Raw genomic sequence first — 17,638 nt, 5'->3', positions numbered from 1 at the left:
CCCTCCCACCCAGATCTGCCCAGATCTGGTGAGTTGATGCAAGTGTTTTAAAGGGGATCAGCTCCCAGAATAACTGGTGTTTCTTTTAACTCCCTACTTATCTTTTAAAGAGACATTTTGTGCATCCACACCGCAAACTCAAACCATTGGGAGGCCTTTGCCTGCAATGAGGGAGGTCTGCAACATCCTGTGGCCCCTTAGCTGTGTGGCCAAGGGAACATAGGGTTGCTACCTTTGGTAGTTGTTTGGTGTCAATATGTGCACTCCTTCCACTCTCGTTTATTTTTTGCATTTCTAAACAGCCCTTCTTAGGGCAGTTAACAGAATAGTAAGAATTTCGGAACAGTGATTAAAAACGTATTTAAGCATTTGTTCATCTGCAACAACTTCCTTATCTCAGCAGACCAGATGTCTTCTTAGACTCCACATCTGTCTCCCAAAAGCCCAAAGGAACAGGAGCGTCTTCAGTTGAGACCAGAACATTTCCTAAAATGTAGCTTTAGACTTGTTTTCACTGAAATTCCACATCTTACCTGTCTGTTCCATTGCAAATACGTTAATTACTAGTAGCTCAAAACAGTCCCCAATTCATTGTTTTATTGCAGGCAAAACTTTAATAGAACAAGCAGTCCTGCTTTCCAGAAGAAGGTGCAATTTGGAAATGAAAATACTAAACTTGAATTGAGGAAAGTTCCTCCAGAGCTTAACAATATCAGCAAACTAAATGAGCACTTCAGCAAATTTGGAAATTTAGTAAATTTGCAGGTAGGTGGTGTCTTTGACTTTTTCATTGCTCCTTGTTAGAGCCTAGATCATCAGGGTGCTTTTTCTAACAGGGTGGCAACCTTTGGCCTTACAGGTGTTATTAGACTCTTATCAGACCTCACCTGTGTAGTCAGTGGTCAAGGATGATAAAAAACTGTAGCCTAGCAACATCAGGTGGGCTGTAGGTTAGCAACCCATGCTTTATAAGGATGAGCTGAAAATTCTTTTATTTAGTCCACTTTACCGGTAATATAACAGCCAAGTATAAATGGTTATGCTTTCTGCACTCATCCCACTTCCTTAGCCCTGTTGCCTTTGTCTCCTGCTGTAGTTTGTCTCCTTACTTCTGGCCACTACTGCCATCCCTTAGAGCAAAGGTCTTTGTGATTATGCAGAGACATGAAGCATGATTGGTCTAGGGATGCCGATGTCACAAAATAGCCATGTCTTGCATATTCAGATAGCCTTGCAGTGGTTTTCTACACTGCTGTTCCTAAAAGAAAGGAGCTCTGCACACATCAAATCATTATACAGAAGGATGTGCAGAGGCAAGTGTGACCATGTTGTTGTTTTCACCCTCTGGAAAATAATGTTCTGTCATCCCCTCCACCAATATATAGTAAAAAAGAGGGCCTGAAATTAGAAAGAAAGGCTACTATTTATAAAGTACTAATGCCCATTTTGGACAGTGTTTGTACATTTAGAAATGGTGTTCCAAGTGCATTACAGTGAAACCTTGTTTGTAGAACGTAATCCATTCTGGAAGCCCGCTCAGCTTCCAAACTATTCGACAACCAAAGTGCTGCTTCTGATTGGTTGCAGGAGCTTCCTACACTCAAGTGGAAGCCGCATTGGACATTTGGCTTCTGAAAAACATTTGAAACCCGGAACACTTCTGGGTTTTTGGCTTTTGAGAGCCGAAGCGTTCCAAAATGGAGGTGTTTGGGAACCAAGGTTTGACTGTATTAATAGTTATTCTTCTATCTCCGTTCTCTTTTGCTACTTACTCCCCCCTTCCCTATCCAATTCCTGTTGCCAGCTTAGATTATAGCTGTAGGTATCTTTGAGGCAGGACACATTTTGCTTCTGAAAGTCTAGCACGCTGGCGGTTTGGGGTTAGTTTCCCCAGTTTCCCCAAGTGATGTGGCTGAATGGGGACAGCAAGCCTGTGTGTTGTTATTTGTGCTCTTATTCTTGGCTTTTCTTGAAAACCATAGGTTGCTTATCAGGGAGATCCAGAAGGTGCCCTTATCCAGTTTGCTACCCATGAGGAGGCAAAGAAAGCTATATCGAGCACAGAAGCAGTATTAAATAATCGCTTCATCAAAGTCTATTGGCATAGAGAAGGCAGTGCTCCACCAATGTCAACTTCAGTACAGAAGGTAAAGGGGTAGAAGAAACCTGGTTTAAATTTTGTTTATTTTTTTAAATCCACGTAAATATACATTAGTTTTCATACACATTTATGTATGCTTGTGTTTATTTATGCAGAAACACCCTACCCTTGAGGAGGCCTCAGGGGTAATGTTGGAAGGTTAGCAGTGGTAATTCATTTACCGTATTTTTTGCTCTATAAGACTCACTTTCCCCCTCCTAAAAAGTAAGGGGAAATGTGTGTGCGTCTTATGGAGCGAATGCAGGCTGTGCAGCTATCCCAGAAGCCAGAACAGCAAGAGGGATTGCTGCTTTCACTGCGCAGCGATCCCTCTTGTTGTTCTGGCTTCTGAGATTCAGAATATTTTTTTTCTTGTTTCCCTCCTCCAAAAACTAGGTGTGTCTTATGGTCTGGTGCGTCTTATAGAGTGAAAAATACGGTAATATCTGATGTGCTACAAACACAAGATAGCAGCCTGGCTCAGATGTAATTTAGTGGCTGCATTTGCACCTAACTCCAAGCCATGGTTTGCTCAACAACCCCGAGTAATCTCATAGATGAACAAATGAGCCATGGCTTGCTTGCTTTTCCACCTGTTTTTGCATTGTTCCTTTGTAGCCTGGCAAGCACCTGGGGTAGAGTAGCTAACTAAACCATGGTTAAGCAAGGCTGTTCAGGCATAATACCAAACCATAGTTAAAACAAGCCATCAAAAAACCATGGCTTCACATCAGGGCTTGTTGCTAGAAGACAAACCATGATTAGCCTACAGGACTGTGTTCAGTTCAAATGTTCAAACAAGCCACACTATTTAAGCAAACAATGGCTTAGCTTTATGTTCCAAAGAGTCCAGTGTTTCAGAAATTAGTCTGCATGAACCTTAGGTTTGCATGCTTCTCCTTCAAGAAAGGAGAATATTTTTCACCTTATGGTTTAGAACTACACTTCCTAGTGACATTGGAATGAAGAATTCCGATTTATTCCAACAATGGTTAGTAAAAACAAACTGTCAGACTGTTTAGACTTTGAAGTAATTCATTTTTAGACTTAGAATTTACTCTAATACTGCAGCCTTGTAAACAATTGCTCTGAAATATAAATGCTCCTTCAAAAGTATTTGATGCTTAGCTTAGGAAATTTATTCAGCAGATGAATACTTGCAGTTTAGAAAGCAATGGAAGAATGAGAACATCTGCACTTAAACATAAAAATGGTAGTGGGGGTGAAAAGTTCATTTTGAAATGTTCATGTGTTGCCATAAAGATCTCTTCTTCTTTTTAAGGTAATGCAGCCTTTAGCTCAACAGCCCATTTTACCTGTTGTGAAGCAGTCTGTCAAGGAACGATTAGGTCCAGTACCTGCCAGTAACATTGAGCCTGCTGAAGCTCAGAGTGCCAGTACAGAAGCTGTTCAGGTGGGTATAATATTTGTTTTCCAAAATATTAAGAGATCTGTAAAACTAAACTGAAATTTTCTCTTTGATAAAGGGTTCTATTTAGCAGAAATTGGTGGCCTTTATTTAATAAACATACTGAAATTTATAAATGGTTTTTTTTCTCCTAATACAGACAATTGGTAAAAAAATCATGTTTCATTTTTTGGACCAGGTTATAGGCTCTTTAGAAAAACTCACTTTCACAGCCCTAGACGATAACTGACATAATACCCTTGTGATAAACTGTTTTGTCAAAGATGAATGATCTGTCTTTTATGCTGCTGGTTGGGTAATATTAAAAGTCTTGGTACAAAATACATATCATACCAATATTGGAAAATGTCAATTATTTTACAAGCAAAACCTATACACTTATGCAAAGTTCTTTATGTGGAAAAAATATGGGCAAAGCAATTTTTATTTTCTGTTTTTATGGAACTATGAAAAACAATGTCATTTTGTCACATGTTTTAGGGAGATTGAGGTAGTGACGGGGCACTGCTATTTTTTGTGATATCTGTGTGCTTCCCATAACTCCTAATTCCATTATAAGATTATCTTAACGGTGTGCCCTCTAAAGAAAATGCAGAGAGCACACTGTTGAGTTGATGAATTGTATTCACGTTTGTTAAATCGGTTTGCACTCTGTCTTCATGCAGTTCTTGGTATATTATCCAAACGAGAACTACTGCACAGCTTCAGCCTGGGTGTGGAAACCATGTGACCTTAGTTGGAGGAAAGGGGGTTGGTTCATCGATGCCCTGATGCGTTCTTCTTCATCCTAGCCTCTCCACATTCCCTTTTGCAAGCTTTGTTGCTGCATCTCATTGGCCTGCTCTTCCCAAGCATTTTGTAGCATGGCTTCCAAACTGCTGACATCTCTCTGCCAACCCTCAAGGTCCTGCAAAGCTACAGGGTCTTGTGATAATGCAGGAGGATGTGTTACCATGGTGCTCTGACAACTTTTCACTACCTTGACCTCCTTGTTGCTGGGATAGGCACCTGCCATGCCAGCAATGGAGCTCCTGAATCCTACCACATCCAGCAAAAGGTGGGCGGGACAGATTCTTGAACCTGTTGGCCATGACTGCTAAAGTGGTGCTCCTTACTCTCGTATACTGCAAGCACCTTTTCTTTCAACCTCATGGAGGCTGTACTAGATCCATCTCTCCGGCCTACCTACCAACCAGGCCAGCCTTTCTAACTGAACTTAAAATAATATTTGAAAATGCAGAAGCTTAAGAAATAATGGCTTTGCTTATAGCTTCAGTTAAAGTGAGAAGTGCCCGTGCTTGGTTTAAAAATACATGATCACAAACTATTTTTTTAAAATTCTTTTTCCTAGAATGTAACAAAACTGTCTGTGAAGGAAAGGCTGGGCTTTGTACCTAAACCACCTACTCCAACCACTGAAAAGGTAAGGAAATAGTAGTGCCCTTGAACTGTCACATAGCAATAATATCACATGCACATTTAGCATAGGTGCTTCTAATGTCCATTAAACATGTGAATGCAAAATGATTGCATGCTTCTTCTTCTTCTTCTTCTCCTCCTCCTCCTCCTCCTCCTCCTCCTCCTCCTCCTCCTCCTCCTCCTCCTCCTCCTTCCAGTGAATAGAGCTCTGCAGTGAATTGAACACAACTAAACCTTGCTGACAAAGTTAAGATGAAATAAAGTTTTCAGTATATATAGGATGAAACCTAAATGGTTGTGGTTTCGGCAGGAGCTTGCATGACAGGGTTATCATTTGTAATACTAAATTGAGATTGGGCCTATGAATGAAGAATGGACAAAATTATGGTCCGTTGGAAATGGCCTCTGAGATCTGGTGACAGGCATCCCTTACCGTGATTCTACTTCTTTGGAGGTCTAGGATATTCAATAAGAGCTGGAACTGCATGGGTGAGCTGCCTTCTTCCTGAAAACTCTGAATGCTCTTAGTGAGTGAGGGGTAGCTTCTGCTGAGTTCTGCATTTTGCTTTCGGTGTTGCTTTTGCTGTTGCCTTACTGCTTGCCCAGTCTGCTTGGGTGACCTGTATCCCGCAGGATTGAGATGCTGCTCCCTTCTAGAGCTCTTCTGTTCTGCTTGGTGAAAACTGCATGATAGAAAGGGGAAAGAGAGGTCGTCTGGAATAGGTGCAGCATCTTCATCTACTGCTGCCCTTGGATTGTGGACTTAGCTTCTTGCCTTTGCTGAACCAATATAAGTGAAATGTGCTTCAGGATCATTTGACTTGGATAAAATTGCTCACGCTTCGTGCTATAAGCTTTCTGAAAGCTAGTTGGAAGCCCTGTTAACATCTTACTTGTCAGTTGGACATAAAAGCACATAGAGCAAGGAGCAGAGCTATGCTTTTAGGCCTGCCCACAGCATTGTGTGTTTTTCCTTCTCCCCACAAATGTAGCACTATGTGTGGCAGACTCTTGCTCACGAGTAGTGGCTCCACACGAACAGGACACCCACATGATCAGGTGTCCTGATTGAGTGCTGCAGGAACTCAGCATATTGGGCTTTTTGTTCATACAACATTTGATGGTTTTTGAGGAGTGGGGAAAGACTCAGGTCATGCTAAGAACACAGCCCAGCTGCTTGTTCTAGATACTTATTATGCCCTACTTGCAAGTAACGTGTGAATAGGGTCAGTGTTGCAGAAAAGGGGGTGGGAGAATAACCTTAAATTGAGGTCATGCATGTTTGTGAATGCTTACAATAGATTTGACAGCCTAGAATTTATTTCTAGTGATTGTTAAAGGAATATTTTGAAAATGGTTTCCTTCTATAGGTGTTATCTACTTCGACTTTGACATAGCTTCGATATGCATATAAACAAACTGTTTGGCTTGATAGCGTTGCTTCTGTATTTGATGATGCACAATACAAAATAAGACTGATTCTGATTTTTTTATTTGTGAATCCTTTCGTTTGTGACACAATGTGAGCCAAGAGAGTTAACACCTTTCCCCGCTTTATTGTTTTTTCCCTGCGTGTGGGTTGGGTGACGAATAAGATCTGTGCTAAGTTTATGGAGTGTATTTCTGAGACTTGTTTCTTAGACCATAATATTCAGTACTGCATAGCAAAACTCTCTTGAAGCCGAACAATGTTTAAAAGCAATTTTGTATGGCAGGGTGGTGATCTGCCATTCAAAGGGGAAAGTCAACAATCCCACTGGATATCTTCAGATGTTAAGCAACAACCATTTGGGGGTGAGCGGGTAGGGATCGGTGGAGAATCTGCTTCTAGGTTTTACTGTGCTAGGAACTTCTGAGAAGAACATTAATCTCTGTATAGTTTGTGTTTTTCAATGAAAGACTTTTTAGCGATGTAGAAATTCTTAGGTTTGCTAAGCAGATATCTCCCTTGGCTATAGAGCTACTATATCCTAGGGTTCTGTAGTCAGAAGTGTACTTATGTGTCTTGCTTGTATACTTGGGTGTAAGTGATCAATTTGTTCCACAGTGGGAATGAATCTCTCCCCAAGTCAATTTTACTGAATTGTTGTGTTTCATCCTCCAATACTGCATAATTCTTGGCTTGCATGCAGCTTGGCTTGCTTGTTTATTTGAGCTGTATGTTTTTTAACCAACCATATTCCATGTTGGATATAATGCTTCTTTCTAGGATGCTAGGGACATACAAACATCTCGGGCAATTGCTGGCAGCTGGGAATTGATCTTATTAGCTATACTCCAGCTGTGGATTTCTATGACTTTGTAACTACATCACTTGCCAGCACTTAAAATATTCACCCCGAAATAAGTGAAAAAATGGGAACTCCCATTTCTTAATTAACTGATTATATTGCATAGTCTGATTTATATAGAAACTGCCAGGCACAACTTTCCTGCTGAAACAGAGGCACATGTTGATAAAACTCAAGTAGATTGTTTTCTGCAACATATAGAAAACAATTCTGGAATTCTGACTTTAGAGGCAGTCCTAGCCTGTCTTTAAATTGACATGAGTCTGTTTACTCCATTTTTTATGTTCATGTCATCTTTGCAATCACAGCAACAAGCATCTGTCTTGGAGTAATATACTTTGAATCCTATATTTACGAATTCTTTATTTACTAGCAAAATAAAATGGTTTCCTTCTGTAGGTGTTGTCTACTTCTACTGGCTTGACAAAAACAGTGTATAACCCAGCTGCTTTGAAAGCAGCGCAGAAAATGTTGCCTGTTGTTAACAGTTCCATGCTAGATTCTAGTGAAGCACAGAAGAAAAAACAGGTAAATTGAACTCTGCTTATTTATAAAACAGCAATAATTTATTTAGAAATTTGCAACATCTAGAACATAGTTTGTCATGATTGCTTATTCCTGAAGAAGCTGGATACTGTGCCTTTGCCAGAATCTCTGTCAAGTTCTGAAAATTATTTCAAAAGTTGCAGTTTGAGATGTTTTGTTGGTGCACCTTCTCAGTAAAGGCTAAACCTGAATCTGCTTTCATGGACACATTTTAGGAAGAGGGGTAATTTTCTCTTTGCTACCTAGGGCAGTGGGTTGCTAGATGCCATTTGATTATCTTACTTGGCTTCTAGGGTTGCAGAAGATATAGTACTCAGACCAATTGTTAGAATTTAGTTGTGTGAATTATTTTTCTATTTCATAATATTTATATACTGCTTGAATGTAAGAAAAACCCCAAAGCGATTTACAAAAAGATAAGACAGTTGTAATTGCAGTTGTGCTTGTAGGTGAAGGATGCCTTTCTTACAGTGGGTCAGGCCAGATGCAAGCTAAAGCTTTCTGATCATCTAACAACGATTAGATTGAAGATGCTCCCTTTTCTGCGTCTTCCCCTCTTTTTAACAGATTCCCTTCCCTTCCATTTTTCGAGCTAACTATGCTATAGTGTCCTCACTAGTGTGCTTGCTAAAAACGCTCTACTCCAAATCAGTTGCAGCCAACGTTAGCGGTGGATTTGTAAACTGAAGGTTGAGCAGTTCATGGCTAGTGGAAATTCAGGTGCAGATTCAGCATTATAAAGCAAGATGGAAGCAGGATTTATGTGCAGAAGCAAAGGAAGAATGTAGGGGAAGTTAGATAGGAGTTACTCATATCTTGTGACTTTCATTAGACTTGGTTTGGTGCCTAACTTCTGGTATTCAGCACCTATATAGAAATAATACCATCATGAATTACGTCTGGCCCGCTAAATCCCTGTACTGTGGACAAAAGAAGACAAACGATGACCTCTACACAATAAAGCACAATGAGCTATTTGAAGATCTTACACTCAAAAGCATGAAAGAAACATCTTCAGTACCAATTACTGAAATGCCCTTAGCCCCAAGTAGCAGTTTAATCTTGTGTTGATCTTAAGGACAGAACTTTGTTTCATGTTACATTTTACAGTAGTATGTATTTTCTGCTGCTGTTCTTCCTGCATAGCTTTCTGAGTCGTCACTTTTTTCACAACATAGTGGACCAATTTTCTTACCTTTTTTACCAATGCACTTCATCTTTGGGTGTATTCATCTCCCTTTTCTAGAGTTAAATAATCCTGAGCAATCTTCCTTAAGCTGCTGCTTCTCTTCTCTTAACGTCTTACATTTTCTCATTATCCTTGGAGAGGAGACTTGTTTCTTTTTTCACTTGATTTGGACAAGTGTAAAATGTTTTATCGGCATTTTCCTTTCAGGGCTGTAAGTTTCCAACATCAGATTTGCAGTATTCTGCACAGTATTTCGCTGAAGAAACCCTAGTATAAAAACATAATATTGTGCACATTCCTTTTCAGAATGTCAAACCATTTTTCATTAGTTGAAAATTTTTTATAGTTTTTTTTATAGTTAGGGGAAGGTGATTAGTATTTGAACTTTGCTATGGGCATGAGAATTTATTTGAATGCTGCGGTAGGTGATAAGATCTTCAGAACAGGGATGCAGGTGGTAAAATTTATCAGGAGAAGCGAACTCTGGTATTATTTATATACGTAACACCTAGTGGTAGAAATCATTTGACATTCTGCATACTTCATTTTGCCGTTAAGATAAATAAACTTCGTAAATTTACTTCCTAATGTCCCAAGATGAGCAACACATCTATGTTATCTAAGTAAATCTGATAATTCACCAATTGAAACTCTTGCATTATCCAGTTTAGTCTCCAAACATAACAATTTGGAATCATTTATTGACCTTTGCATTTCTCTGTATGGTCTGGATTATTTGGGGAAAGGCCTTGAGTGATACTCAGCTAAGTTTTACTTAGAGTAGACCTCTTGGAATTAATAGCGCTTAGTCATGTTCATTAATTTAAATGGGTCTACTCTGAATAAGTTGAATAGCACCCCTTCAGTTTGGTGCCCAACTATGGTTAAGAGATGCCACATAGGGCTATTATGTGCAATACATCTGAAACATTGACACCTAATTCTAACGTTTTAGAATTTCTATGCATATCTTCTAATAAAAAGGGGTGAGATCCATAGTTACCTGCTTTCAGAAACAAGTTTGATTTCTTACAAATCTGGTATTAACCACTTTAGAAAGTTGTCATGATAAGAGTTTCTTTCACTTCTCTTGCAAGTTCAAATTTGTTTCAGCTACTACAGAAAAATCAGTAAAATAAAATTCATTTGATCAAATATTTTGTAAGGGGTCTCTTATTGCATCACATTTTCTTCAATTGTAATTCAGACATGAATGGGATTCACCTCCACTTGAAAACAACTGGCTTACTCAGTACTGTAGTCCCATTAATGTAGCAGTTCTGCAGGCTGGTTTCTTCACTTGCAGAGACCAAATATGCAGATTTCTTTCTCAGAGGCCATTGATTCAGAATAACCCAGATTTGTGTCAGATCTTTTTGTATTTAATCATTGGGAAAAGTAATTCCTCTAATTTCCTTGCATATTAATCATATTTGTCACCAGAAATTGGGTTTCTGGATATCTTGCTCTGAAAGTCATGATGCAGGTGACAAATATGATTAATATGCTTTAAGAAATTGTTCTTGAGGAGAACAAACTGATTTTGGAATAGCAAAATAGGCCACATAGGGTTACAGCGATAATTATTTCCTTAACTTAGAGTCTTACATGCTTTGTGACAAATTTTCTCTGTTAAACTGTGTTGATTTTCACTTTTGTTCAAGTTATGAAACTGAAGCATATGACTGTCATTACCGTGTCTTGCCTCAAAATGGAAAACTTTCTGCTAATATGGTTTTTTTAAAAAAAACAACACATAAATGCGCAGTCACAACTGTGATGAACCAGTAAAGATTTCTGTTAACATAAAACAGCTTCATTTGCAATTCCTTATTCAAAGAGTCATGGAAAGTTCAAACAGAAAGGAAACAAGGAATTCAGAAACATTTACTGAAGCGGTCCTAAGAATGCATTCCAGATTTAATGAATTGCATTTCCTTGCTATGTGTAGCTATTTTTCTGTAGGCTCTTAATGCATATTGGTTGGAAATCCAATATATTTTCAATATTTTTGTTAATTTAGCTACTAGAAAGGTGCAATTTAGCCATAAAAGTTATGCATCCTCCCGACCCCTAACTTTAGAAATGCTCCAACAAATCCTGTAAACAGCACAGAATTGGTAATCTTGGAATTCCAGAATGGCACCTGTGACAAAAAGTAATGCACAAAAAGCTCTAAATATATAAATGATGCAATCGTGCAGCATCCCCATAGCAAAGCGTGGAACCTTGCACTTCTTAATCCTGAATATGGTAAGGGAGTGTACAAGTGTCCAGAGGAGCAGATATAACACAAGCATTTGGTCAAAAAATATCGGTTGTCAAATGATGTAACTGCGTATACTGCTGTTCTGTGTCAGTTATAAATATAGGAAGAGATGATATCACATAACCATTCAAGGCGAGATTCCATGTATTGTTCGCTCAAGATGTTTGAGAACTGACATTGTGCAAGTGGTAGCATACAGAGTTTAATAATAGTAGTTGCATTAGGGGCTGAATATGATCTTTCACAAATGCAAAATACCCATTGGATTCTGCTGTTGTGCTACACTAAGACATAGGCACCAGTTAGCGGTATGGCTACCATTATTGGAGATCACCTTCAGCGTGCCCATGCTCAGTCACATCGGTTCATTCCACATTATTGGTTTATTCTAATCGGACAGAATATATGGATAAAATGGGTGGAATTGCGCAGTTACTCATCAGCTTATGTTTAACAATGGGTGATAATAATTGTGTTTTTATGCTTCCAGGAGGCACTAAGACTTCAGCAAGACGTGAGAAAGAAAAAGCAAGAGATTTTAGAAAAGCACATTGAAACACAAAAGGTAAATATATACATTAATGCAACTGGACTACTGTTGAATAATATTAATAATTATTGATGTATTATAAGACAGTGCTACTCAAAGTGGTGGTCCATGTACTGATGTTGGTCCACAAGCCATCAGTTGCTGGTCCATGACCCCATCACAGCCCAGGTTGAAAAAGATACTTCAGGAACCAAATAATGGCATATTGTGGGTGGGTTGTTGATCCACCACAGCAACATAGTTTGAGAAGCAATGTTATAAGACACAGTGCTTGCTACGTCACCGTAAAATCCTGTGCTGTAAAGGTTGCTAAGCGGTGATTCAGGTGAAACACAAATCTTACTTATCATTCCAGGGCTCATAGGGATCCCACTAAACTTAATGAATCTGGGGCAGTGTGAGCTTGTGCACACCCAGATGAAACTTTGCAAGTAAAACAGAAAGTGCTGATGGAATTAATGGGGTGGAAGCCTCTGCCTCCGTATCCTAGGTATTAGTCTGTGTCATCTGAGTGGAATTCCGCTTGGGTCGCCAACCAAAAATCCACTCTGGAAGGCCCAAACTGTGTGAGGTGATGCCACAGGGCTGAAGGGAGAACTAGCGAAGAATCGCCCTCCCACTTTCATTCATGGAAGCCCCTGTGGAAGGTAAACCACTCCTTCCAAAAACGAAATAACTCCTTCCGTGGACAGAACCTTTTGCATCTGGCTCATGGAAAAATAATTCCAGATTCTCAGATGAAACAATCCATGCTATTCGCAGCTGGTGTTACTGCCAAGCTAGTACTACTTTAAGAATAAAAAATATTCCCAAGTCAAGTTGTGGAGAGCTTCAAATTCAGTTCAAATCTGCCAAACGCCGCCAAGCTTTTCCACAAGTTGTCCTAGCTGTTCTTTCCCAGCTCTTCACAGAGGAGAGCACAGTTGACAAATTTTGTAGAAGAGTTACAAGAATGACTAGTGGAAATCTGTATTGGAGAGTTCTCAATGCATCTTTCTAAGCGCACTAAGTTTGGTGTCAAGACTGTAGTTCCTACATCAGAATCTAAGGGTTGTCTAATTCCTCTCTCCAGTTGGAGCTGTTTTCCATGGATGTTGGTGCCATTTTGGATATTTGGCAGCTTTCCTTATTATGTATGGATATATTTTTTTAAAAAAAACAACTTGTGTCTTCATAAATGTGTGCGATGGTGGGGAGCTTAGATAAACTTCCTTCGAAGATGAAAAATAACCCACGTGTAAAGGATTCCTGTTAGTAATATGTGTAATTTCAATAGATGCTGATTTCAAAACTGGAGAAGAATAAAACGATGAAACCGGAGGACAAAGCTGAAATCATGAAAACTCTAGAGACCTTGACTAACAGCATTACCAAGTTAAAGGATGAATTGAAAGGGGTCTCCACTCCAGCAAGCACTCCCCTGAAAAACATGAAAACAAAAACACAGGTATCTGTATTTTGTCATCATTGGATGCTTTTAAGCTATCTTTTCTTTAAATCATTTTCTTTGGATGTATAAGTTTGCTGCGGAAAGCTGGGAGCGGATGCATTGATCACATTTTTGTTTTGCTTATCCTCCAAGATAACATACATAGGACTCTCTCTTTCCCACCACCACAGTCCCATGAAATAGATAAGACTGAGAAGTAGTGACTTGCTTAAAACCACCAAGTGACCTTTATGGCTGACTAGAAGTTTGAATCCATTCACCTGTCACTGGTGGGTCATTACAACACACCAAGGTTATGCTAAATCCAAACCACAGAGCTTAGGACTTGCTGATCAGAAGGTCAGCGGTTCGAATCCCCGTGACGGGGTGAGGTCCCGTTGTTCGGTCCCAGCTCCTGCCCACCTAGCAGTTCGAAAGCACGTCAGAGTGCAAGTAACAGATAGGTAGCCGTGTTGGTCTGCCATGGTCAAAACAAAATAAAAAAATTCCTTCCAGTAGCACCTTAAAGACCAACTGAGTTAGTTCTAGGTATGAGCTTTCGTGTGCATGCACACTTCTTCAGATACACTGAAACAGAAGTCACCGGACCTTTCTATATAGTGAGAAGGTGGGGAGGGGTATTACTCAGAAGGGTGGTGGGAATGGGTGATTGGCAGATAGCTGCGATGAGCCTGTTGACGACTCTTAACGACTGCAATAGGTCTAACAGGAAAAAGCAAGGGGTGAGAAGGTGAAAAATGGCTTTGTCATGTATAATGAGATAAGAATCCAATGTCTTTGTTCAAACCAGGTCTCTCCATAGTTTTAAGAGTGCAAGTAGATAAGGTAAATGGCGGGAAGGTAAACAGTGTTTCCTTTCGCTGCTCTGGTTCGCCAGAAGCGGCTTAGTCATGCTGGCCACATGACCAGGAAGCTGTACGCCGGCTACCTTGGCCAATAAAGCGAGATGAGTGTTGCAACCCCAGAGTTGGCCATGACGGGACCTAATGGTCAGGGGTCCCTTTACCTTTACCTTTAAGGCGGTTTTCAGTGTGGGAGAGGAGGAGACAATTTTTGAAATTTGAGAAAAATAAAACTGCATTACCCTCCTGGCTTTACACCCCGTTAAAAAAAGAAGTGGGTCCTTATTCTAACCTAGCAATCATCCTTTCTGTAGATGTCAGCTAATGTTTCTTTTGAAGACGTTCCCCCTAAAACTTGAAACATTGTAATGCTCTTTTGGAGTCTGGCTATTTACTGCCACGTTTTCTGCACGAGTTAAGAAATGCATACTAAATTGCTTAGTGTCCCTTAGATGCAAAAAGAACTACTGGACACTGAATTGGACTTGTATAAGAAGATGCAGGCAGGCGAAGAAGTCACTGAACTAAGACGAAAGTACACAGAACTGCAGCTTGAAGTAAGTTGATTTCATTTTTGATGGTCAACACGGCACTATTCCACATGTATCCCCCCCCCCCAGTGAATTTGTGTAACAGTTATCCAAAGGAACATCCAAATAACTTAACTTTGGTAGCAGCATGCATTTTCAAAATGTTCCCCTAGGTGGTGCTGTTGGTGTTTAGAACTGTTAAGCAGTTACTGAAATGTCTGTTTTCGATTCACTGCCTTTAAAAGAGCGCGAGCGCATTGAAAATAATGCATTACCTTAAAATGATTGTATGTTAAGCCCAGACTTCTAGAGTGAAGTGAAATGAATGGCAGAAGGTCATCTGATGCAAAGTTAGTTCTCTTTCTCTTTGAAACTGAATTTTGCTAATTATTGCTTCCCAATTCTTATCGGTTTGCAAAGCATATTAAAATGAAGTGTTACGTAATGCCAGCTTGATCAGCATTCTTTCATATTTCATTTCTTTGGAAGTGCCTTTACCAGGCCTAAACTTCATACACTGGCATTTGCTGCCCTGTTAGGTGATTGGCTGCACCATATATATATTGCTGTCATGCTGTCCCCAAGAATATGGAAATAAGAAGTGGCAAAGTCTTCAAGGATCTTTCCACCTGTGTTTTCCTCTGCCTGCCTTGCATCTTTGACTCAGTGCAGCGTACCCATGGGAAGAGAGCCTGTAATCCCATCAGGCACATAGTATTTCCTAAATCGGGCAGACATGAATTTGGCCCAGGACAAAACAGACTGACCACTGCCTCATATTAGAAAGATAAGAAAATGAATGGGTGGATGTAAGCATCTGGAATGATCAAATGTCTTTGGGAGTCCTAGAATCTGTGCCTATGAAAGTTGTTGCATGTAATTGCTCTGGGTTGTCTTTCAAGAGGTTTGCTATTCAAGGTGACTTGGTGTGGTGTTGCAAAGAGAATAAGCTGTCAGTTGGCAAGTCTGGCTCAGATCTTACCTATTCCATAAATTCCTGAGGTAGCATTAGACTTGCGTTTCCCAAATTTGGGTCTCCAGCTATTTTTGGACTACAACTCCCGCAATCCGTAGCTAGCAAGACCAGTGGTCAGGGATGAAGGGAACTGCAGTCTGAAAACAGTTTGGGAAACACTGCAATTAGACAATCTCCCCTGAGTCCCCATTTGCAATGTGGAAATAATTATAATACTGGTATATCATTGAGATGTTTTAAGGTTTACAGTAGCATAACACATATGGATAAGTTTGGCTTGTATTAGATGTTGTTGTTATTTCATGTTAGGCTGCGAAACGAGGGATTTTGTCCTCGGGTCGTGGGAGAGGAATTCATACACGAGGTCGCGGTGCGTCTCGCGGCAGAGGCAGGGGAGGACGAGGCCGGGGTCGGGGAAGAGGTCTTCCTATCCATGCCGTGGTGGATCATCGTCCAAGGGCACTTGAAATCTCTGCTTTTACAGAGAACGACCGAGAAGATCTCCTTCCACATTTTGCGGTATGTACCCGCCCCACTGCCTTCCTGATCTCAGTGTGATAATACAGTGGTGCCCCGCAAGACGAATGCCTCGCAAGACAGAAAACCCGCTAGACGAAAGGGTTTTCCGTTTTGGAGGTGCTTCGCAAAAAGAATTTCCTATGGGCTTGCTTCGCAAGACGAAAATGTCTTGCAAGTTCCTGCGGGGTTTTTTTCCTCCCCCCCCCCTTTTTCTAAGGCGCTAAGCCGCTTATCAGCTAAGCCGCTAAGCCGCTTAACAGCTGATCCACTAAGCCGCTTATCAGCTGATCCGCTAAGCCGCTTAACAGCTAAGCCGCTAAGCCGCTTAACAGTTGATCCGCTAAGTCGCTTATCAGCTGATCCGCTAAGCCGCTTAACAGCTGATCCGCTAAGCCGCTTATCAGCTGATCCGCTAAGCCCCTAAGCCGCTAATCCGCTAATGGGCTTGCTTCGCAAGACGAAAAAACCGCAAGACGAAGAGACTGGCGTAACGGATTCTTTTCGTCTTGCGAGGCACCACTGTATGTCTTAGAAACCTAACATTCTGTTGCAATGTGATTGCGATCAGTGAAAATCAGCAAAGTGTTGTAAATCAAATATGCATCTCTAACTTCCGGAGGAAGGCCTTAGGCTAGGCGGGCACTATAATAATGTCCTGTCAAGTATGTGAAATTAAGTGCAGTGGACAAGGATGATTGGTTCTTATAGTCACGACTGCAGGTTTGTTTTGATGCCTTTCCTAACTTGTCCGTCCGTGCTGGCAAACAGTCATTCAGAGAGAAGACTAATGGGCACCTCTCACACGCGTTGGCTTTTCTGCACAGAAATTATCTCAAGAGTGTGCTGTTGCATAATTTGAAGTATGTTGCAACTGTTTGTTTCTACTGTGAATAAATAAACTAGAAAGGCAACAGCCATTCCCTGACCTGTGTAAAACACTCGATGCCTATGTTTTTTTCTACATGGAATTTATTTCACAAACTCATGTGAAGCTACCCTTAGCAGAACTAAGAACTGAAAATAGCTCTCTTGATCCAAAGTCAAAAGCAAGCAAAGTTTCAGGTCAAATTTCAAGTACATCCGACATAATAAATTCTTGGGCTGCTCTTTGGAATCATAAAAGTTATCATTAATGACCTATTTATAAATTGAATATCTGTTTTCCTTGATATTTAAGTTTCATTTTTCAGTTTCCTGTTCTTCCATTTTTTTTAAATTTTGGGGGATGGTTTATTTTACAACTATCTTAGAAGATTTTGGACCATTAGGTTGCGTTATCAATCCAGAACTGTTAACAGCCCTTGCATGTTATGCATCAAGGAGAGATTATTTCAGTAAGGTGACAATTTTCCTCCTCTTAAAAAGCAATATGGTGAAATTGAAGACTGCCAGATAGATGACTCGTCTCTCCATGCAGTGATTACTTTCAAGACGAGAGCAGAAGCTGAGGCAGTAAGTATATCCTCCTTTTTTGTTTTCTTGTTAGGT

General features: G+C 40.2%; 1 protein-coding gene across 4 annotated transcripts in view; it reads left to right on the top strand.

The window, feature by feature from the left end:
- Window positions 1-17,638, top strand: part of RBM26 (RNA binding motif protein 26) — a 46,191-nt gene that overhangs the window by 22,357 nt on the left and 6,196 nt on the right. For 2 of the 4 annotated variants that reach the window (XM_081858066.1, XM_081858065.1), the window contains exons 11-20: window positions 606-765; window positions 1,983-2,147; window positions 3,423-3,554; window positions 4,921-4,992; window positions 7,679-7,807; window positions 11,774-11,848; window positions 13,110-13,280; window positions 14,578-14,682; window positions 15,941-16,150; window positions 17,516-17,602. In XM_081858066.1, coding sequence (XP_081714192.1) covers window positions 606-765; window positions 1,983-2,147; window positions 3,423-3,554; window positions 4,921-4,992; window positions 7,679-7,807; window positions 11,774-11,848; window positions 13,110-13,280; window positions 14,578-14,682; window positions 15,941-16,150; window positions 17,516-17,602 — 1,306 coding nt within the window. The other 2 variants (XM_081858068.1, XM_081858067.1) reach the window with 2 other exon arrangements.

Source organism: Podarcis erhardii, assembly GCF_964252035.2.
Source record: "Podarcis erhardii genome assembly, chromosome: 4".
NCBI classification, from domain to species: Eukaryota; Metazoa; Chordata; class Lepidosauria; order Squamata; family Lacertidae; genus Podarcis; species Podarcis erhardii.
Note: the sequence above shows the minus strand (reverse complement) of the source record. Positions and strands in the feature narration are given on the sequence as shown.